The 22,449-nt window shown below is 52.4% G+C and overlaps 1 protein-coding gene across 4 annotated transcripts in view; it reads left to right on the plus strand.

The window, feature by feature from the left end:
* The first annotated feature begins 220 nt into the window (after positions 1-220).
* Positions 221-22,449, plus strand: part of LOC137428520 (uncharacterized) — a 51,739-nt gene continuing 29,510 nt past the window's right edge. For 2 of the 4 annotated variants that reach the window (XM_078777184.1, XM_078777187.1), the window contains exons 1-9: positions 221-303; positions 527-622; positions 4,057-4,197; positions 6,824-6,964; positions 9,605-9,745; positions 9,998-10,141; positions 15,498-15,638; positions 21,696-21,836; positions 22,062-22,205. In XM_078777184.1, the coding sequence (XP_078633310.1) occupies positions 279-303; positions 527-622; positions 4,057-4,197; positions 6,824-6,964; positions 9,605-9,745; positions 9,998-10,141; positions 15,498-15,638; positions 21,696-21,836; positions 22,062-22,205 (1,114 nt within the window). In that variant the 5' untranslated portion in view covers positions 221-278. The remainder of the gene's footprint in view (positions 304-526; positions 623-4,056; positions 4,198-6,823; positions 6,965-9,604; positions 9,746-9,997; positions 10,142-15,497; positions 15,639-21,695; positions 21,837-22,061; positions 22,206-22,449) is intronic. The other 2 variants (XM_078777185.1, XM_078777186.1) reach the window with 2 other exon arrangements.

Here is a 22,449-nt window from a genome sequence, read left to right on the forward strand (position 1 = left end):
TGTGATTTTGATTTCAACCCACTCATTCCCTGTTCCACCTCAAATGCCCCTTCCATGATCTTGACGAAAATAGAAAATAACCAAAATATTTTCCGTGCACAAAACCATCCTTCTTCTTCCACCAAGTTCAAGATCAAGTTCTTCCACCCAGCCCTCTACCCCACATGTCGGTTCTCATAAACTTGCATAATTGTTCTTTCTCTTCTTTGATCCAGAATAAATCCGAGGTTCTGCCCTTTCCCAACAATGAGCAGCCTTTCTCCTTGCCGGAGGAAATCATGGCTGTGAGAGCGAGCAAGAATGGTGAGAGTCACAGGGTTCTTGTTGGGTATGCAAAGGAAGGCCTGTTATTATTTGCTGATTACCAGGGGAGCTCCCCAACTATGAAGCAAACGGTTTTCCTGGTTTTGGGAGTTTTTAGATTTGTCAAGGAACCTGATGGTGGGGAGGGAGGTAATCTAGCCTTGACTTAACTTCAAATTGAATCGTTAAAATCACAGCAATATCTTGTCGTTTGCAATTGCAGTGAAAGGAGGGGAAGGTTTCAATGACATGGACAAGCCCAGTCAACCATGCACGTCTGCTGAGAAGAGCAAGATGGTGGCGAGCGTCTCCTTGAAGGGTGAATATGTCTGTCGCTATCAATGGAACCTTCTTATTACTTGCAAAATCGAAGATTTTTCAAGTATATTTGTTGGTTGCGTTTGTTATTCTGTCTGTTTGTTTGTCACCGGCCCAGGCCCACAGGTCACAATTCTAAACCGATCGTCATGAAACTTCAAGCTGAAGAGGTCGTCACAATTGAGAAGCCTATTGATTTTGAGGTCAATGGTCAAAGGACACATGGTCAAACTTCCAAAATCATCAATTTTCATCTCGCAAACCATCGATTTTCATCAGATTAACTTGGAAATTAAATAGGAATTGCACAGTGCCTCACTGAATTGAGAAACCAACTATTTTAAGGTCAAAATTTCAAAGGTCGACTCGAGGTCAAACTTCAAAAATGATCATTTTCATCCTATTAACTTGAAAATGAATGAAGGAATGATCGTTTTAAGGCCATTTTTCCCCGCTATAGCGGGGGTTAGCCTTGCGGGCCCCATGACAATCATGGTTCCCTGTTTGAGGCAATGTTTTTATGGCCGGATGCCCTTCCCGACACCAACCCTTGGTCACGCTTTTTCGATGCGCAGGGATACGGTGTACCTATTCTAAATCGGGGTACACACCGTGATCATTCATCCCAGCAAGCTGGTACTCAATTTGCCGACCTCGGAAGGATGACAGGCTGAGTCAACCCCCCTGGCGTTAATTCAGTGATCGACCGGGATTCGAACCCAGGGTCCTAGGATCCCCAGCCGGCACCCTAACCGCTAGGCCAACACCAGGCTTTTATTAACTTGAAAAATTAACAGCAATTACGTAGTGTACCGCTGGTTTGGGAAACCTACTATTAAGGGCAAAACGTCAAAGGTAAGCTCAAGGTCAAAGGCCAGCTCAAGGTCAAAGGTCAACTCAAGGTCAAAAGTCTTCTTGAGGTCAAATTTATATCAATTTTCATCTGAAAAATCATCCATTTTTAATCCAGTTGATCCTAGCTTTGATTTAGATCATCAATTTAAATCTTAGTGAAATGGACAATTTGATGTATCAATAACAACGTTTTGGGGGGGGGGGGGGGGGGGGAGGGTGGATTTTGCAAGTATTGTGCTCTTCATGACGTCTTCTTGTTTTTTAGCTCACCTGGAACTAAGTTTAGAGGAGCTTATGCGATGGCGCGTCATCCATCCATCCATCCATCCGTCAGTCTGTCCAAAAACACTTGAAACTTCTTCTCCGAAACCGCTGATGGGATTGCGACCAAATTTGGCACAAATGATACTGCTGTGACTAAAGTTTGTTTACGGCATTAAAAAAAAATCGGGGTCTAAGGAGTCTGCCAGGGGTCAAAGTGGATCCAGGTTTGACCCCCCCCCCCCCCCCAAAAAATAGGAATTTGCAGAGTTTGTTCACAGTACTAAGAAGATTGAAGTCTAAGGGGGTCAAAGTGAGTCCAGGTTTGACCCCCCCCCCCCCCCCCCCAAAAAAAAATCGATGTTTGCTTTCTTCTCAGAAACTACACACACAATTTTGATAAAACTTCACCACAACCTACATCATCCATGTTGTACCAAACTTTGATCCTGGCATTAAAAAAATTGGGGTCTAAGGTGGTCTATGGGAGGGGGGGGGGGCGGAGTAGGGTGGTTGCCCCCCAAAATAGTTATTTTTTTGTTTGTTTAAAGTCTTATGATTATGTTGGCACGATTCTACATGCTTCCCTGTGTCTAACAAGCATTGAAATTGGTTTAAAATACCTTTAGTCAGTGCAGTATACTGTTTATTCTACCAGGTGAGGGCCTGGGGTATTGCCCCTATGTTTATCTTTTGTGCCTTTGCATTTTTTTTTTCGTTTTGATAGCAAGTGCTAGCTATTACGACCACCTCTTTCCCATCCCGCATAACTATCCCCTTCATCCACGCCACACATTCTCCATTTTGCTATCTGTTGGTTTAAGTATGTAACAGCCAGGCAATTCGGTAAACACATGATCCGATGTGGCTTTTTCAGGGATAATTTCCAATGGTGAAGGGATTCAAGTCAAACGTGGTTTAAGTATGTATAATGATGCAAAGATGAACTGCTTAGATTTTGGACTCAAAAGGTCAGAGGTCATGTGAGGTAAAAATTCTGTGGCTGCGATAACTTGTGAACCAGTGATGGGATTTTGACCAAATTTGGTACAAGTATGTATTATGATGCAAAGATGAACTGATTAGATTTTGGGGGTAAGAGGTCAAAGGTCAAATGTCAGACATCCTGTCAGGTAAAAATTCTGTGACTGAGCTATCTTGTGAACCAATAATGGTATTTTCACCAAACTTGGTATGATTATATATTATGATGCAAAGATAAACGGATTCGATTTTGGGGTGAAGAGGTCAAAGATCAGAGGTCATGCTAAGTTACAATTATTGTTTTACCGTGATAACTTAAGAACGGCTGAAGGGATGCAAGTCAAACTTGGTGCAGGTATGTATAATAATGTTGAAATGAACTGATTAGATTTTGGGGTCAAGGTAGAGTGGGGGTAGAGGCACTGTTGTCTCTTGCTCACCCCTCCCAGCTTTTTTTGTTCTGTGAAGACAACTTTCTGCATTTGTCTTGTTTCAATCCAAGGGGCTGGCTGTTCTGCTTTTGTTGTCCCCCGTCGCACCGCGGAGCGAAAGGGGGACTATGGTTTTCCCGTCCGTCCATGCGTGTGTGCGTAAGCGAAGGACCGCATTCGAATTTGGTGTGTGGGTGCAACCCACGTCAAAATCCAAGATGGCCGCCACCATATATATGTCTGAACCTTGTGAGCAAAATATCTTGAAAAATAAGCGAAGTACCAACTTCTAATCTGGTGTGTGGGTGTATCTCGGCATAAGGAAGAACGCTGTTTAAAATTGGGTCGCCACGTCAAAATACAAGATGGCCGCCGCCATGTATGTCTGAACCTTGTGAGCGAAATATCTTGAAAAATAAGCGAAGTACCAACTTATATTCTGGTGTGTGGGTGTATCAAGGCATAAGGAAGAACCCTATTGAAAATTGGGTCGCCACGTCAAAATCCAAGATGGCCTTCGCCATGTATGTCTGAACCTTGTGAGCGGAATATCTTGAAAAATAAGCGAACTACCAACTTCTAATTTGGTGTGTGGGTGTATCTAGGCATTAGGAAGAACGCTATTGAAAATTGGGTCGCCACGTCAAAAATCCAAGATGGCCGCCTTGCGTCTTCCACTTTGTCAACTCACATTACATCACCGACGGGTGACCTAGGCATAACGCTTGTTTTGTTTTTACTTTCTCTCTTTGTTTTACTCATTTCACTTTCCATCCTCTTCTTCATCCAATCGCTGATATTTTGTGGATTTTTATTTTCAATTGCACCATAATGTTAAATTTTTCATAAAATTGTTGACTTCTCTTTTTCTTTCCTTCTACACACTCTATTCTCTTTTTCACAGACCCTGTGTTGAAGAACGGGCAAGAGGGGGGCAAGGGTAGTGAAAAGGCGAAGCCTGGTCACCTCAGAACCTCCACAGGGCAAAATAGCCACCCCTCACGTCCGAGGGGCGTTGGGAAGGTGACCGCTGTTAAACGCAAGCGTGAGTGAAACAACTTCACCTTGTCCACTCACAGCCACACGTTCTTCTTAGCCCACAAGTGCCTTGATGAAGAGAAACATTAATACTTTGTAATTACATCTGAATTGAGCTGTAGGATATTCTGTTTTTGAGACAAAATGTGGTATGTGATTCATAAGGGATTGCGTTTCGTAATTGTAAGGGTACGTTATGACAAGCTCATGATAGCCCTCCTGGGTGGCCTGCATTAACGCGGCGCCCCTCTGCAGGCCTACTTTAACGTCTCGCCTGTCTGCAGGCCAACGTTGGCGTCACACCCATGGGCGATGCTTTGCTGATGTTTGCTCAATGTCGTGAACTAATGATGTTATCCCCCCTGACTGGAGAAAAGGCTCCATTGTATAGCTGCCCAAGAAAGAATATCTTGGTAACTGTGACAACTAGCGGGGCATAACACTACCTTTAATCCCCAGCAAGGTCTTTTATAGGCTACACCTCAAAAGAATCGACATCAAGTTGAGATGGGAGCAAGTAGGGTTCAGAGCAGGAAGAGGGAGGCATTGACAAAATCTTTCCACAACGTAACATCCAAGAGCGTTGTAACCATATGTGTCGGTAGAACTCGGAGATGAGTCTGTAGAAGTCGGAGTCGGTAGCAGTCCAAGTCAGAGTCGGTAGAAGTCGGAGTCGGAAGAAGGAGTAGGAGGAGTCGGTATGCCCTCCAAGTGTGATGAAACAATTTCACTTTTCATCCTCATGTAGAAAAGGTAGAAAAGGGTAGAAAAGCGGGAGGGCCGACGGGAGTTGTGGGAGATATGTTGAAGGCAGCAGGAAGTTGGGGTGTGAAGAGAATGACAGAGATCTGTAATCTGGTGGTGAAAAAAGGCCGCATTCCAGTGGATTGGGAACTGAGTACCCTCGTCCCTCTATACAAGGGGAAAGGTGACCCTCTGGAGTGTGGCTCGTACCGAGCGATAAAGTTATTGGAGCATGGAATGAAGGTATTGGAACGGGTGTTGGAGAGGAGGATAAGGAAGAAAGTGAAGATCGACGAAATGCAGTTTGGATTCATGCCAGGAAGAGGAACGACAGACGCGCTTTTCATTGTGAGGCAGTTGCAGGAGAAGTACATGGAGAAGAGGAAGAAGTTGTTTCTTGGGTTTGTTGATCTGGAGAAAGCATTCGATCGGGTTCCACGCAAAGTATTGACATGGGCATTGAGGAAGTTAGGAGTGGAGGAATGGTTGATCAGAGTAGTGATGGCAATGTACAAAAGAGCGCGCACAGCTGTAAGGACGAAGGACGGGAACAGTGGTGAATTTGAGGTGAAGGTGGGAATGCATCAGGGGTCGGTACTAAGTCCACTACTATTTGTAGCTGTGATGGAGGTGCTGGCTCAGAACGTAAAGGAGGGTTTCCCATGGGAGTTGTTGTATGCAGATGATCTGGTGTTGATTGCGGAAAGTATGGATGGACTGAAGGAAAAGATGAACACGTGGAAGGAATGTTTGGAGACAAAAGGTCTGAAGGTGAATATCGGAAAGACGAAGGTGATGGCAAGTGGTAAAGCATGTGGTGAGGTGGAAAGAACTGGGAAGTGGCCCTGTGCTGTGTGTAGGAAGGGTGTCGGAGTGAACTCCATTCAGTGTACAATGTGCGCTGAGTGGGTTCATCAAAAATGTAGTGGTCTGAGAGGGTCATTAACCAGTGGGGCAGCTACATTCAAATGTAAGGTGTGCACAGAGGGAGCTGCAGATGGAGGAAATGTTGAGTTGGATCTTGGAGACGGCGTGAAGCTGGAAGGTGTGAAAACATTTTGCTACCTCGGAGACATGCTGAATGGAGAAGGTGGATCAGACTCGGCAACGGTTGCTCGAGTGAGATGTGCATGGAAGAAGTTTCGGGAATTGAGTGGCGTGCTGATGATGAGAGGAGTGTCGTTGAGGTGTCGTTGAGTGTCGTTGAATGAACACGTGGAAGGAATGTTTGGAGACAAAAGGTCTGAAGGTGAATATCGTTGTTGTGTCGTTGGGAAAGGTGTATGCTGCATGTGTGAGAAGTGTTATGATTTATGGGAGCGAGACATGGGTAATGAACGTAGAGCAGCAACGAAGGTTGGAAAGGGTGGAAATGCGAATGGTTCGACGGATGTGCGGAGTATCGTTGAGAGAGAGGAAGACAAATGATGAATTGCGAAAGATGATGGGAATAGAGCCTGTGATTGATGCTGTGAAGAGGAACAGGTTGAGATGGTTTGGTCATGTGTTGAGGAAGGATGAAAGTGACTGGTTGAGAAGAGTGATGGAAATGAATGTAGAAGGAAGTAGAAGACGAGGAAGACCGAGAAAGACTTGGCTAAAGATGGTGGAGGAAGAAATGCGGGCAAAGGGGGTTAACAAGGAGAGATGCAGAAAATAGGGCAAAATGGAGAAGATTGTCATGGGGACCGCAAGGCTAACCCCCGCTCTAGCAGGGAAAATGGCCTTTAAAATGCATGTTGTTGTATCCTCATGATCATCGAATTGCTGATATTTTTTGTGGATTGTTATTTATAATTGCACCTTCATGTTCTTTTTTTTCCTTAAAATTGTTGACTTACCTTTTCTTTTATTTTTTCCTTCTCCACACTCTCTTCCCTTTTTCACAGAACGTGTGCCAAGGAAGGGGCAAGAGGAGGGCAAGAGGAGTAAAAAGGCAAAGCCTGGGCACCCCAGAACCTCCACAGGGCAAAATATCAACCCCTCACGTCCGAGGGGTGTTGGGAAGGTGACCGCTGTTAAACGCAAGCGTGAGTGAAACAACTTCACCTTGTCCACTCACAGCCACACGCCCTTCATTGCCCACTCCTGTCTTGACGAAGAAAAAATATGAATACTTTGTAATTACTTCTGAATTGAGCTGTAGGATATTCTGTTTTTGAGACAAAATGTGGTATGTGATTCATAAGGGATTGCGTTTCGTAATTGTAAGGGTACGTTATGACAAGCTCATGATAGCCCTCCTGGGTGGCCTGCATTAACGCGGCGCCCCTCTGCAGGCCTACTTAAACGTCTCGCCTGTCTGCAGGCCAACGTTGGCGTCACACCCATGGGCGATGCTTTGCTGATGTTTGCTCAATGTCGTGAACTAATGATGTTATCCCCCCTGACTGGAGAAAAGGCTCCATTGTATAGCTGCCCAAGAAAGAATATCTTGGTAACTGTGACAACTAGCGGGGCATAACACTACCTTTAATCTCCAGCAAGGTCTTTTATAGGCTACACCTCAAAAGAATCGACATCAAGTTGAGATGGGAGCAAGTAGGGTTCAGAGCAGGAAGAGGGAGGCATTGACGAAATCTTTCCACAACGTAACATCCAAGAGCGTTGTAACCATATGTGTCGGTAGAACTCGGAGACGAGTCTGTAGAAGTCGGAGTCGGTAGCAGTCCAAGTCGGAGTCGGTAGAAGTCGGAAGAAGGAGTAGGAGGAGTCGGTATGCCCTCCAAGTGTGATGAAACAATTTCACTTTTCATCCTCATGTAGAAAAGGTAGAAAAGGGTAGAAAAGGGTAGAAAAGCGGGAGGGCCGACGGGAGTTGTGGGAGATATGTTGAAGGCAGCAGGAAGTTGGGGTGTGAAGAGAATGACAGAGATCTGTAATCTGGTGGTGAAAGAAGGCCGCATTCCAGTGGATTGGGAACTGAGTACCCTCGTCCCTCTATACAAGGGGAAAGGTGACCCTCTGGAGTGTGGCTCGTACCGAGCGATAAAGTTATTGGAGCATGGAATGAAGGTATTGGAAAGGGTGTTGGAGAGGAGGATAAGGAAGAAAGTGAAGATCGACGAAATGCAGTTTGGATTCATGCCAGGAAGAGGAACGACAGACGCGCTTTTCATTGTGAGGCAGTTGCAGGAGAAGTACATGGAGAAGAGGAAGAAGTTGTTTCTTGGGTTTGTTGATCTGGAGAAAGCATTCGATCGGGTTCCACGCAAAGTATTGACATGGGCATTGAGGAAGTTAGGAGTGGAGGAATGGTTGATCAGAGTAGTGATGGCAATGTACAAAAGAGCGCGCACAGCTGTAAGGACGAAGGACGGGAACAGTGGTGAGTTTGAGGTGAAGGTGGGAGTGCATCAGGGGTCGGTACTAAGTCCACTACTATTTGTAGCTGTGATGGAGGTGCTGGCTCAGAACGTAAAGGAGGGTTTACCGTGGGAGTTGTTGTATGCAGATGATCTGGTGTTGATTGCGGAAAGTATGGATGGACTGAAGGAAAAGATGAACACGTGGAAGGAATGTTTGGAGACAAAAGGTCTGAAGGCGAATATCGGAAAGACGAAGGTGATGGCAAGTGGTAAAGCATGTGGTGAGGTGGAAAGAACTGGGAAGTGGCCCTGTGCTGTGTGTAGGAAGGGTGTCGGAGTGAACTCCATTCAGTGTACAATGTGCACTGAGTGGGTTCATCAAAAATGTAGTGGTCTGAGAGGGTAGGGTCATTAACCAGTGTGGCAGCTACATTCAAATGTAAGGTGTGCACAGAGGGAGCTGCAGATGGAGGAAATGTTGAGTTGGATCTTGGAGACGGCGTGAAGCTGGAAGGTGTGAAAACATTTTGCTACCTCGGAGACATGCTGAATGGAGAAGGTGGATCAGACTCGGCAACGGTTGCTCGAGTGAGATGTGCATGGAAGAAGTTTCGGGAATTGAGTGGCGTGCTGATGATGAGAGGAGTGTCGTTGAGGTGTCGTTGAGTGTCGTTGAATGAACACGTGGAAGGAATGTTTGGAGACAAAAGGTCTGAAGGTGAATATCGTTGTTGTGTCGTTGGGAAAGGTGTATGCTGCATGTGTGAGAAGTGTTATGATTTATGGGAGCGAGACATGGGTAATGAACGTAGAGCAGCAATGAAGGTTGGAAAGGGTGGAAATGCGAATGGTTCGACGGATGTGCGGAGTATCGGATGTGCGGAGTATCGTTGAGAGAGAGGAAGACAAATGATGAATTGCGAAAGATGATGGGAATAGAGCCTGTGATTGATGCTGTGAAGAGGAACAGGTTGAGATGGTTTGGTCATGTGTTGAGGAAGGATGAAAGTGACTGGTTGAGAAGAGTGATGGAAATGAATGTAGAAGGAAGTAGAAGACGATGAAGACTTGGCTAAAGATGGTGGAGGAAGAAATGCGGGCAAGGGGGTTAACAAGGAGAGATGCAGAAAATAGGGCAAAATGGAGAAGATTGTCATGGGGACCGCAAGGCTAACCTCCGCTCTAGCAGGGAAAATGGCCTTTAAAATGCATGTTGTTGTATCCTCATGATCATCGAATTGCTGATATTTTTGTGGATTGTTATTTATAATTGCACCTTCATGTTCTTTTTTTTCCTTTAAATTGTTGCCTTACCTTTTCTTTTATTTTTTCCTTCTCCACACTCTCTTCCCTTTTTCACAGAACCTGTGTCAAGGAAGGGGCAAGAGGAGGGCAAGGGGAGTAAAAAGGCAAAGCCTGGGCACCCCAGAACCTCCACAGGGCAAAATATCAACCCCTCACGTCCGAGGGGTGTTGGGAAAGTGACCGCTGTTAAACGCAAGCGTGAGTGAAACAACTTCACCTTGTCCACTCACAGCCACACGCCCTTCATTGCCCACTCCTGTCTTGACGAAGAAAAAATATGAATACTTTGTAATTACCTCTGAATTGAGCTGTAGGATATTCTGTTTTTGAGACAAAATGTGGTATGTGATTCATAAGGCATTGCGTTTCGTTATTGTAAGGGTACGTTTTGGTGTCCACTGGGCTTCATTGCTGTTTGCATTAACAGCAGTTATGGTTTGTCTCCACCAGCAAGTTCTAACTTGTCTGGATCCTCGAGGGTCTTATTGAAAGCATTGCAAGTGCATGATAGCCCCCCTGGGCACCCTACCTTCATGTGGTGCATCTGGGCGGCCTACCTTCATGTGGTGCGTCTAGGTGGCCGACCTTCATGTGGTGCGTCTGGGTATCCTACTTTCACGTAGTGCCCCTGGGTGGCCTTCTTTCACGCAGTGCCCCTGGGTGGCCTTCTTTCACGTGGTGCCCCTGGTTGGCCTTCTTTAACGCGGTCCCACTGGGCAGCCTACGTTAACATGGTGCCTCACTGCAGACCTACTTTAATGTCACATCCATAGGCAATGCTTTGCTGATGACTGCTCTCAATAGCTTGGACCAATGATGTAATCCCCTCCTGACTTGACAAAAGGCTCCATTGTCAAGCTGCCGAAAAAAGGTGATCTTGGAAACCGTGACAACTGGCAGGGATTACACTCCTTTTAATCCCCAGTAAGGTTTTTTTTATAGGCTCCTCAACAGAATCAACAAGGATATTGACATCCAGTTGAGACGGGAGCAAGCGGGATTCAGAGCAGGAAGAGGGTGTATCGACCAAATCTTTCCACCACCTAAAATCCAAGAGCGATGTAACCATATGTGTCGGTCGAAGTCGGAGAGGAGTCGGTCGAAGTAGGAGTAGGACTCGGTCGAAGTAGGAGTAAGACTCGGTCGAAGTAGGAGTAGGACTCGGTCGAAGTAGGAGTAGGACTCGGTCGGAGTAGGAGTCGGACTCGGTCGGAGTAGGAGTCGGACTCGGTCGGAGTAGGAGTCGGACTCGGTCGGAGTAGGAGTCGGACTCGGTCGGAGTAGGAGTCGGACTCGGTAGGAGTCGGACTCGGTCGGAGTAGGAGTCGGACTCGGTCGGAGTAGGAGTCGGACTCGGTCGGAGTAGGAGTCGGACTCGGTCGGAGTAGGAGTCGGACTCGGTCGGAGTAGGAGTCGGACTCGGTCGGAGTAGGAGTCGGACTCGGTCGGAGTAGGAGTCGGACTCGGTCGGAGTAGGAGTCGGACTCGGTCGGAGTAGGAGTCGGACTCGGTCGGAGTAGGAGTCGGACTCGGTCGGAGTAGGAGTCGGACTCGGTCGGAGTAGGAGTCGGACTCGGTCGGAGTAGGAGTCGGACTCGGTAGGAGTCGGACTCGGTCGGAGTAGGAGTCGGACTCGGTCGGAGTAGGAGTCGGACTCGGTCGGAGTAGGAGTCGGACTCGGTCGGAGTAGGAGTCGGACTCGGTCGGAGTAGGAGTCGGACTCGGTCGGAGTAGGAGTCGGACTCGGTCGGAGTAGGAGTCGGACTCGGTCGGAGTAGGAGTCGGACTCGGTCGGAGTAGGAGTCGGACTCGGTCGGAGTAGGAGTCGGACTCGGTCGGAGTAGGAGTCGGACTCGGTCGGAGTAGGAGTCGGACTCGGTCGGAGTAGGAGTCGGACTCGGTCGGAGTAGGAGTCGGACTCGGTCGGAGTAGGAGTCGGACTCGGTCGGAGTAGGAGTCGGACTCGGTCGGAGTAGGAGTCGGACTCGGTCGGAGTAGGAGTCGGACTCGGTCGGAGTAGGAGTCGGACTCGGTCGGAGTAGGAGTCGGACTCGGTCGGAGTAGGAGTCGGACTCGGTCGGAGTAGGAGTCGGACTCGGTCGGAGTAGGAGTCGGAGTCGGACTCGGTCGGAGTAGGAGTAGGAGTCGGACTCGGTCGGAGTAGGAGTCGGACTCGGAGTAGGAGTAGGAGTCGGTCGGAGTAGGAGTAGGAGTAGGAGTCGGTCGGAGTAGGAGTAGGAGTCGGTCGGAGTAGGAGTAGGAGTAGGAGTCGGTCGGAGTAGGAGTAGGAGTCGGTCGGAGTAGGAGTAGGAGTCGGTCGGAGTAGGAGTAGGAGTAGGAGTCGGTCGGAGTAGGAGTAGGAGTAGGAGTCGGTCGGAGTAGGAGTAGGAGTCGGGGTCGGAGTAGGAGTAGGAGTAGGAGTCGGACTCGGTCGGAGTAGGAGTAGGACTCGGTCGGCGTAGGAGTAGGACTCGGTCGGAGTAGGAGTAGGACTCGGTCGGAGTAGGAGTAGGAGTCGGACTCGGTCGGAGTAGGAGTAGGAGTCGGACTCGGTCGGAGTAGGAGTAGGACTCGGTCGGAGTAGGAGTAGGAGTCGGACTCGGTCGGAGTAGGAGTAGGACTCGGTAGGAGTCGGACTCGGTCGGAGTAGGAGTCGGACTCGGTCGGAGTAGGACTCGGTCGGAGTAGGAGTAGGAGTCGGACTCGGTCGGAGTAGGAGTCGGACTCGGTCGGAGTAGGAGTCGGACTCGGTCGGAGTAGGAGTCGGACTCGGTCGGAGTAGGAGTCGGACTCGGTCGGAGTAGGAGTCGGACTCGGTCGGAGTAGGAGTCGGACTCGGTCGGAGTAGGAGTCGGACTCGGTCGGAGTAGGAGTCGGAGTCGGTCGGAGTAGGAGTCGGACTCGGTCGGAGTAGGAGTCGGACTCGGTCGGAGTAGGAGTCGGACTCGGTCGGAGTAGGAGTCGGACTCGGTCGGAGTAGGAGTCGGACTCGGTCGGAGTAGGAGTCGGACTCGGTCGGAGTAGGAGTCGGACTCGGTCGGAGTCGGACTCGGTCGGAGTAGGAGTCGGACTCGGTCGGAGTAGGAGTCGGACTCGGTCGGAGTAGGAGTCGGACTCGGGCGGAGTAGGAGTCGGACTCGGTCGGAGTAGGAGTCGGACTCGGTCGGAGTAGGAGTCGGACTCGGTCGGAGTAGGAGTCGGACTCGGTCGGAGTAGGAGTCGGACTCGGTCGGAGTAGGAGTCGGACTCGGTCGGAGTAGGAGTCGGACTCGGTCGGAGTAGGAGTCGGACTCGGTCGGAGTAGGAGTCGGACTCGGTCGGAGTAGGAGTCGGACTCGGTCGGAGTAGGAGTCGGACTCGGTCGGAGTAGGAGTCGGACTCGGTCGGAGTAGGAGTCGGACTCGGTCGGAGTAGGAGTCGGACTCGGTCGGAGTAGGAGTCGGACTCGGTCGGAGTAGGAGTCGGACTCGGTCGGAGTAGGAGTCGGACTCGGTCGGAGTAGGAGTCGGACTCGGTCGGAGTAGGAGTCGGACTCGGTCGGAGTAGGAGTCGGACTCGGTCGGAGTAGGAGTCGGACTCGGTCGGAGTAGGAGTCGGACTCGGTCGGAGTAGGAGTCGGACTCGGTCGGAGTAGGAGTAGGACTCGGTCGGAGTAGGAGTAGGACTCGGACTCGGTCGGAGTAGGAGTAGGAGTCGGACTCGGTCGGAGTAGGAGTCGGAGTCGGACTCGGTCGGAGTAGGAGTCGGACTCGGTCGGGGTCGTCGGGAGTCGGGAGTCGGAGGTGTGGTCGTCGGGAGTCGGGAGTCGGAGGTGTGGTCGTCGGGAGTCGGGAGTCGGAGGTGTGGTCGTCGGGAGTCGGGAGTCGGAGGTGTGGTCGTCGGGAGTCGGGAGTCGGAGGTGTGGTCGTCGGGAGTCGGGAGTCGGAGGTGTGGTCGTCGGGAGCCGGGAGTCGGAGGTGTGGTCGTCGGGAGTCGGGAGTCGGAGGTGTGGTCGTCGGGAGCCGGGAGTCGGAGGTGTGGTCGTCGGGAGTCGGGAGTCGGAGGTGTGGTCGTCGGGAGTCGGGAGTCGGAGGTGTGGTCGTCGGGAGTCGGGAGTCGGAGGTGTGGTCGTCGGGAGTCGGGAGTCGGAGGTGTGGTCGTCGGGAGTCGGGAGTCGGAGGTGTGGTCGTCGGGAGTCGGAGGTGTGGTCGTCGGGAGTCGGAGGTGTGGTCGTCGGGAGTCGGAGGTGTGGTCGTCGGGAGTCGGAGGTGTGGTCGTCGGGAGTCGGAGGTGTGGTCGTCGTGAGTCGGAGGTGTGGTCGTCGTGAGTCGGAGGTGTGGTCGTCGGGAGTCGGAGGTGTGGTCGTCGGGAGTCGGAGGTGTGGTCGTCGGGAGTCGGAGGTGTGGTCGTCGGTTGCCGGAGTCGTCGGTTGCCTTTAGCCGGGGTCGTCGGGAGTCGGAGGTGTGGTCGTCGGTTGCCGGAGTCGTCGGTTGCCTTTAGCCGGGGCCGTCGGTCGTCGGGAGTCGGAGGTGTGGTCGTCGGTTGCCGGAGTCGTCGGTTGCCTTTAGCCGGGGCCGTCGGTCGTCGAGAGTCGGAGGTGTGGTCGTCGGTTGCCGGAGTCGTCGGTTGCCTTTAGCCGGGGCCGTCGGTCGTCGGGAGTCGGAGGTGTGGTCGTCTGTTATCGGTGGTCGGGGTTGTCGGTGGCCGGGGCCGTCGGTTGCCGGGGCCGTTGGTTGGTTGCCGGGGCCGTCTGTTGCCGGGGCCGTCTGTTGCCGTAGGATGAGTCGGAAGGAGTAGGATGAGTCGGAAGGAGTAGGATGAGTCGGAAGGAGTAGGATGAGTCGGAAGGAGTAGGATGAGTCGGAAGGAGTAGGATGAGTCGGAAGGAGTAGGATGAGTCGGAAGGAGTAGGATGCGTCGGAAGGAGTAGGATGCGTCGGAAGGAGTAGGATGAGTCGGAAGGAGTAGGATGAGTCGGAAGGAGTAGGATGAGTCGGAAGGAGTAGGATGAGTCGGAAGGAGTAGGATGAGTCGGAAGGAGTAGGATGAGTCGGAAGGAGTAGGATGAGTCGGAAGGAGTAGGATGAGTCGGAAGGAGTCGGATTAGTCGGAATGAGTAGGATTAGTCGGAATGAGTAGGATTAGTCGGAATGAGTAGGATTAGTCGGAATGAGTAGGATTAGTCGGAATGAGTAGGATTAGTCGGAATGAGTAGGATTAGTCGGAATGAGTAGGATTAGTCGGAATGAGTAGGATTAGTCGGATGGAGTAGGATGAGTAGGATTAGTCGGAAGGAGTAGGATGAGTAGGATTAGTCGGAAGGAGTAGGATGGGTCGGAAGGAGTAGGATGGGTCGGAAGGAGTAGGATGGGTCGGAAGGAGTAGGATGGGTCGGAAGGAGTAGGATGGGTCGGAAGGAGTAGGATGGGTCGGAAGGAGTAGGATGGGTCGGAAGGAGTAGGATGGGTCGGAAGGAGTAGGATGGGTCGGAAGGAGTAGGATGGGTCGGAAGGAGTAGGATGGGTCGGAAGGAGTAGGATGGGTCGGAAGGAGTAGGATGGGTCGGAAGGAGTAGGATGGGTCGGAAGGAGTAGGATGAGTAGGATTAGTCGGAAGGAGTAGGATGAGTAGGATTAGTCGGAAGGAGTAGGATGAGTAGGATTAGTCGGAAGGAGTAGGATGAGTAGGATTAGTCGGAAGGAGTAGGATGAGTAGGATTAGTCGGAAGGAGTAGGATGAGTAGGATTAGTCGGAAGGAGTAGGATGAGTAGGATTAGTCGGAAGGAGTAGGAGGAGTCAGTATGCCCACCATGTGTGATGGAACCATTTCACTTTTCATCCTCTTGATCATCGAATCGCTGATATTTTTTGTGGAATGTTATTTATAATTGCATCTTCATGTTCTTTTTTTTTTTCCTTAAAATTGTTGACCTCTTTTTCTTTCCTCCACACTCTCTTCTCTTTTTCACAGAACATGAGTCGAGAAAGGGACAAGAGGAGGGCAAGGGGAGTAAAAAGGCAAAGCCTGGGCATCCCAGAACCTCCACAGGGCAAAATATCAACCCCTCACGTCCGAGGGGTGTTGGGAAGGTGACCGCTGTTAAACGCAAGCGTGAGTGAAACCCCTTCACCTTGTCCACTCACAGCCACACGCCCTTCATTGCCCACTCCTGTATTGACGAAGAAAAAAATTCATACTTTATTTCTTCTGAATTGAGCTGTAGAATATTCTGTTTTTAAGACAAAATGTGGTTTGTGATTCGGAAGGGAACGGTTTCGTTTCCACTGGGCCTCATTGCTGTTTGGATTATCAGTGGTTATGGTTTGTCTCCACCAGCAAGTTCTAACTTGTCTGGATCCTCGAGGGTCTTATTGAAAGCATTGCAAGTGCATGATAGCCCTCCTGGGCACCCTACCTTCATGTGGTGCATCTGGGCGGCCTACCTTCATGTGGTGCGTCTAGGTGGCCGACCTTCATGTGGTGCGTCTGGGTATCCTACTTTCACGTAGTGCCCCTGGGTGGCCTTCTTTCACGCAGTGCCCCTGGGTGGCCTTCTTTCACGTGGTGCCCCTGGTTGGCCTTCTTTAACGCGGTCCCACTGGGCAGCCTACGTTAACATGGTGCCTCACTGCAGACCTACTTTAATGTCACATCCATAGGCAATGCTTTGCTGATGACTGCTCTCAATAGCTTGGACCAATGATGTAATCCCCTCCTGACTTGACAAAAGGCTCCATTGTCAAGCTGCCGAAAAAAGGTGATCTTGGAAACCGTGACAACTGGCAGGGATTACACTCCTTTTAATCCCCAGTAAGGTTTTTTTTATAGGCTCCTCAACAGAATCAACAAGGATATTGACATCCAATTGAGACGGGAGCAAGCGGGATTCAGAGCAGGAAGAGGGTGTATCGACCAAATCTTTCCACCACCTAAAATCCAAGAGCGATGTAACCATATGTGTCGGTCGAAGTCGGAGAGGAGTCGGTCGAAGTAGGAGTAGGACTCGGTCGAAGTAGGAGTAAGACTCGGTCGAAGTAGGAGTAGGACTCGGTCGGAGTAGGAGTAGGACTCGGTCGGAGTAGGAGTAGGACTCGGTCGGAGTAGGAGTAGGACTCGGTCGGAGTAGGAGTAGGACTCGGTCGGAGTAGGAGTAGGACTCGGTCGGAGTAGGAGTAGGACTCGGTCGGAGTAGGAGTAGGACTCGGTCGGAGTAGGAGTAGGACTCGGTCGGAGTAGGAGTAGGACTCGGTCGGAGTAGGAGTAGGACTCGGTCGGAGTAGGAGTAGGACTCGGTCGGAGTAGGAGTAGGACTCGGTCGGAGTAGGAGTAGGACTCGGTCGGAGTAGGAGTCGGACTCGGTCGGAGTAGGAGTCGGACTCGGTCGGAGTAGGAGTCGGACTCGGTCGGAGTAGGAGTCGGACTCGGTCGGAGGAGGAGTCGGACTCGGTCGGAGTAGGAGTCGGACTCGGTCGGAGTAGGAGTCGGACTCGGTCGGAGTAGGAGTCGGACTCGGTCGGAGTAGGAGTCGGACTCGGTCGGAGTAGGAGTCGGACTCGGTCGGAGTAGGAGTCGGACTCGGTCGGAGTAGGAGTCGGACTCGGTCGGAGTAGGAGTCGGACTCGGTCGGAGTAGGAGTCGGACTCGGTCGGAGTAGGAGTCGGACTCGGTCGGAGTAGGAGTCGGACTCGGTCGGAGTAGGAGTCGGACTCGGTCGGAGTAGGAGTCGGACTCGGTCGGAGTAGGAGTCGGACTCGGTCGGAGTAGGAGTCGGACTCGGTCGGAGTAGGAGTCGGACTCGGTCGGAGTAGGAGTCGGACTCGGTCGGAGTAGGAGTCGGACTCGGTCGGAGTAGGAGTCGGACTCGGTCGGAGTAGGAGTCGGACTCGGTCGGAGTAGGAGTCGGACTCGGTCGGAGTAGGAGTCGGACTCGGTCGGAGTAGGAGTCGGACTCGGTCGGAGTAGGAGTCGGACTCGGTCGGAGTAGGAGTCGGACTCGGTCGGAGTAGGAGTCGGACTCGGTCGGAGTAGGAGTCGGACTCGGTCGGAGTAGGAGTCGGACTCGGTCGGAGTAGGAGTCGGACTCGGTCGGAGTAGGAGTCGGACTCGGTCGGAGTAGGAGTCGGACTCGGTCGGAGTAGGAGTCGGACTCGGTCGGAGTAGGAGTCGGACTCGGTCGGAGTAGGAGTCGGACTCGGTCGGAGTAGGAGTCGGACTCGGTCGGAGTAGGAGTCGGACTCGGTCGGAGTAGGAGTCGGACTCGGTCGGAGTAGGAGTCGGACTCGGTCGGAGTAGGAGTCGGACTCGGTCGGAGTAGGAGTCGGACTCGGTCGGAGTAGGAGTCGGACTCGGTCGGAGTCGGACTCGGTCGGAGTAGGAGTAGGAGTCGGACTCGGTCGGAGTAGGAGTAGGAGTCGGTCGGAGTAGGAGTAGGAGTCGGACTCGGTCGGAGTAGGAGTAGGAGTCGGACTCGGTCGGAGTAGGAGTAGGAGTCGGACTCGGTCGGAGTAGGAGTAGGAGTCGGTCGGAGTAGGAGTAGGAGTCGGACTCGGTCGGAGTAGGAGTAGGAGTCGGACTCGGTCGGAGTAGGAGTAGGAGTCGGACTCGGTCGGAGTAGGAGTAGGAGTCGGACTCGGTCGGAGTAGGAGTAGGAGTCGGACTCGGTCGGAGTAGGAGTAGGAGTCGGACTCGGTCGGAGTAGGAGTAGGAGTCGGACTCGGTCGGAGTAGGAGTAGGAGTAGGAGTAGGAGTCGGACTCGGTCGGAGTAGGAGTAGGAGTAGGAGTAGGAGTCGGACTCGGTCGGAGTAGGAGTAGGAGTAGGAGTCGGACTCGGTCGGAGTAGGAGTAGGAGTAGGAGTCGGACTCGGTCGGAGTAGGAGTAGGAGTAGGAGTCGGACTCGGTCGGAGTAGGAGTCGGACTCGGTCGGAGTAGGAGTCGGACTCGGTCGGAGTAGGAGTAGGAGTCGGACTCGGTCGGAGTAGGAGTAGGAGTAGGAGTCGGTCGGAGTAGGAGTAGGAGTCGGTCGGAGTAGGAGTAGGAGTAGGAGTCGGTCGGAGTAGGAGTAGGAGTAGGAGTAGGAGTCGGTCGGAGTAGGAGTAGGAGTAGGAGTCGGACTCGGTCGGAGTAGGAGTAGGAGTAGGAGTCGGACTCGGTCGGAGTAGGAGTAGGACTCGGTCGGAGTAGGAGTAGGACTCGGTCGGAGTAGGAGTAGGAGTCGGACTCGGTCGGAGTAGGAGTAGGAGTCGGACTCGGTCGGAGTAGGAGTCGGACTCGGTCGGAGTAGGACTCGGTCTCGGTCGGAGTAGGAGTCGGAGTAGGTCTCGGTCGGAGTCGGACTCGGTCGGAGTAGGAGTCGGACTCGGTCGGAGTAGGAGTCGGACTCGGTCGGAGTCGGACTCGGTCGGAGTAGGAGTCGGACTCGGTCGGAGTAGGAGTCGGACTCGGTCGGAGTAGGAGTCGGACTCGGTCGGAGTAGGAGTCGGACTCGGTCGGAGTAGGAGTCGGACTCGGTCGGAGTAGGAGTCGGACTCGGTCGGAGTAGGAGTCGGACTCGGTCGGAGTAGGAGTCGGACTCGGTCGGAGTAGGAGTCGGACTCGGTCGGAGTAGGAGTAGGAGTCGGACTCGGTCGGAGTAGGAGTCGGACTCGGTCGGAGTAGGAGTCGGACTCGGTCGGAGTAGGAGTCGGACTCGGTCGGAGTAGGAGTCGGACTCGGTCGGAGTAGGAGTCGGACTCGGTCGGAGTAGGAGTCGGACTCGGTCGGAGTAGGAGTCGGACTCGGTCGGAGTAGGAGTCGGACTCGGTCGGAGTAGGAGTCGGACTCGGTCGGAGTAGGAGTCGGACTCGGTCGGAGTAGGAGTCGGAGTCGGAGTCGGAGTAGGAGTCGGACTCGGTCGGAGTAGGAGTCGGACTCGGTCGGAGTAGGAGTAGGACTCGGACTCGGTCGGAGTAGGAGTAGGACTCGGACTCGGTCGGAGTAGGAGTAGGACTCGGACTCGGTCGGAGTAGGAGTAGGACTCGGACTCGGTCGGAGTAGGAGTAGGACTCGGACTCGGTCGGAGTAGGAGTAGGACTCGGTCGGAGTAGGAGTAGGACTCGGACTCGGTCGGGGTCGTCGGGAGTCGGGAGTCGGAGGTGTGGTCGTCGGGAGTCGGAGGTGTGGTCGTCGGGAGTCGGGAGTCGGAGGTGTGGTCGTCGGGAGTCGGGAGTCGGAGGTGTGGTCGTCGGGAGTCGGGAGTCGGAGGTGTGGTCGTCGGGAGTCGGGAGTCGGAGGTGTGGTCGTCGGGAGTCGGGAGTCGGAGGTGTGGTCGTCGGGAGTCGGAGGTGTGGTCGTCGGGAGTCGGAGGTGTGGTCGTCGGGAGTCGGAGGTGTGGTCGTCGGGAGTCGGAGGTGTGGTCGTCGGGAGTCGGAGGTGTGGTCGTGAGTCGGAGGTGTGGTCGTCGTGAGTCGGAGGTGTGGTCGTCGTGAGTCGGAGGTGTGGTCGTCGGGAGTCGGAGGTGTGGTCGTCGGGAGTCGGAGGTGTGGTCGTCGGTTGCCGGAGTCGTCGGTTGCCTTTAGCCGGGGCCGTCGGTCGTCGGGAGTCGGAGGTGTGGTCGTCGGTTGCCGGAGTCGTCGGTTGCCTTTAGCCGGGGCCGTCGGTCGTCGGGAGTCGGAGGTGTGGTCGTCGGTTGCCGGAGTCGTCGGTTGCCTTTAGCCGGGGCCGTCGGTCGTCGGGAGTCGGAGGTGTGGTCGTCGGTTGCCGGAGTCGTCGGTTGCCTTTAGCTGGGGCCGTCGGTCGTCGGGAGTCGGAGGTGTGGTCGTCTGTTATCGGTGGTCGGGGTTGTCGGTGGCCGGGGCCGTCGGTTGCCGGGGCCGTTGGTTGGTTGCCGGGGCCGTCTGTTGCCGGGGCCGTCTGTTGCCGTAGGATGAGTCGGAAGGAGTAGGATGAGTCGGAAGGAGTAGGATGAGTCGGAAGGAGTAGGATGAGTCGGAAGGAGTAGGATGAGTCGGAAGGAGTAGGATGAGTCGGAAGGAGTAGGATGAGTCGGAAGGAGTAGGATGCGTCGGAAGGAGTAGGATGCGTCGGAAGGAGTAGGATGAGTCGGAAGGAGTAGGATGAGTCGGAAGGAGTAGGATGAGTCGGAAGGAGTAGGATGAGTCGGAAGGAGTAGGATGAGTCGGAAGGAGTAGGATGAGTCGGAAGGAGTAGGATGAGTCGGAAGGAGTCGGATTAGTCGGAATGAGTAGGATTAGTCGGAATGAGTAGGATTAGTCGGAATGAGTAGGATTAGTCGGAATGAGTAGGATTAGTCGGAATGAGTAGGATTAGTCGGAATGAGTAGGATTAGTCGGAATGAGTAGGATTAGTCGGAATGAGTAGGATTAGTCGGAATGAGTAGGATTAGTCGGAAGGAGTAGGATGAGTAGGATTAGTCGGAAGGAGTAGGATGAGTAGGATTAGTCGGAAGGAGTAGGATGGGTCGGAAGGAGTAGGATGGGTCGGAAGGAGTAGGATGGGTCGGAAGGAGTAGGATGGGTCGGAAGGAGTAGGATGGGTCGGAAGGAGTAGGATGGGTCGGAAGGAGTAGGATGGGTCGGAAGGAGTAGGATGGGTCGGAAGGAGTAGGATGGGTCGGAAGGAGTAGGATGGGTCGGAAGGAGTAGGATGGGTCGGAAGGAGTAGGATTGGTCGGAAGGAGTAGGATGAGTAGGATTAGTCGGAAGGAGTAGGATGAGTAGGATTAGTCGGAAGGAGTAGGATGAGTAGGATTAGTCGGAAGGAGTAGGATGAGTAGGATTAGTCGGAAGGAGTAGGATGAGTAGGATTAGTCGGAAGGAGTAGGATGAGTAGGATTAGTCGGAAGGAGTAGGATGAGTAGGATTAGTCGGAAGGAGTAGGATGAGTAGGATTAGTCGGAAGGAGTAGGATGAGTAGGATTAGTCGGAAGGAGTAGGATGAGTAGGATTAGTCGGAAGGAGTAGGATGAGTAGGATTAGTCGGAAGGAGTAGGAGGAGTCAGTATGCCCACCATGTGTGATGGAACCATTTCACTTTTCATCCTCTTGATCATCGAATCGCTGATATTTTTTGTGGAATGTTATTTATAATTGCATCTTCATGTTCTTTTTTTTTTTCCTTAAAATTGTTGACCTCTTTTTCTTTCCTCCACACTCTCTTCTCTTTTTCACAGAACATGAGTCGAGAAAGGGACAAGAGGAGGGCAAGGGGAGTAAAAAGGCAAAGCCTGGGCATCCCAGAACCTCCACAGGGCAAAATATCAACCCCTCACGTCCGAGGGGTGTTGGGAAGGTGACCGCTGTTAAACGCAAGCGTGAGTGAAACCCCTTCACCTTGTCCACTCACAGCCACACGCCCTTCATTGCCCACTCCTGTATTGACGAAGAAAAAAATTCATACTTTATTTCTTCTGAATTGAGCTGTAGAATATTCTGTTTTTAAGACAAAATGTGGTTTGTGATTCGGAAGGGAACGGTTTCGTTTCCACTGGGCCTCATTGCTGTTTGGATTATCAGTGGTTATGGTTTGTCTCCACTAGCAAGTTCTAACTTGTCTGGATCCTCGAGGGTCTTATTGAAAGCATTGCAAGTGCATGATAGCCCCCCTGGGCACCCTACCTTCATGTGGTGCATCTGGGCGGCCTACCTTCATGTGGTGCGTCTAGGTGGCCGACCTTCATGTGGTGCGTCTGGGTATCCTACTTTCACGTAGTGCCCCTGGGTGGCCTTCTTTCACGCAGTGCCCCTGGGTGGCCTTCTTTCACGTGGTGCCCCTGGTTGGCCTTCTTTAACGCGGTCCCACTGGGCAGCCTACGTTAACATGGTGCCTCACTGCAGACCTACTTTAATGTCACATCCATAGGCAATGCTTTGCTGATGACTGCTCTCAATAGCTTGGACCAATGATGTAATCCCCTCCTGACTTGA

This window comes from Myxine glutinosa, chromosome 5 (assembly GCF_964187855.1).
Source record: "Myxine glutinosa chromosome 5, kmMyxGlut1.1, whole genome shotgun sequence".
Taxonomy (NCBI): domain Eukaryota; kingdom Metazoa; phylum Chordata; class Myxini; order Myxiniformes; family Myxinidae; genus Myxine; species Myxine glutinosa.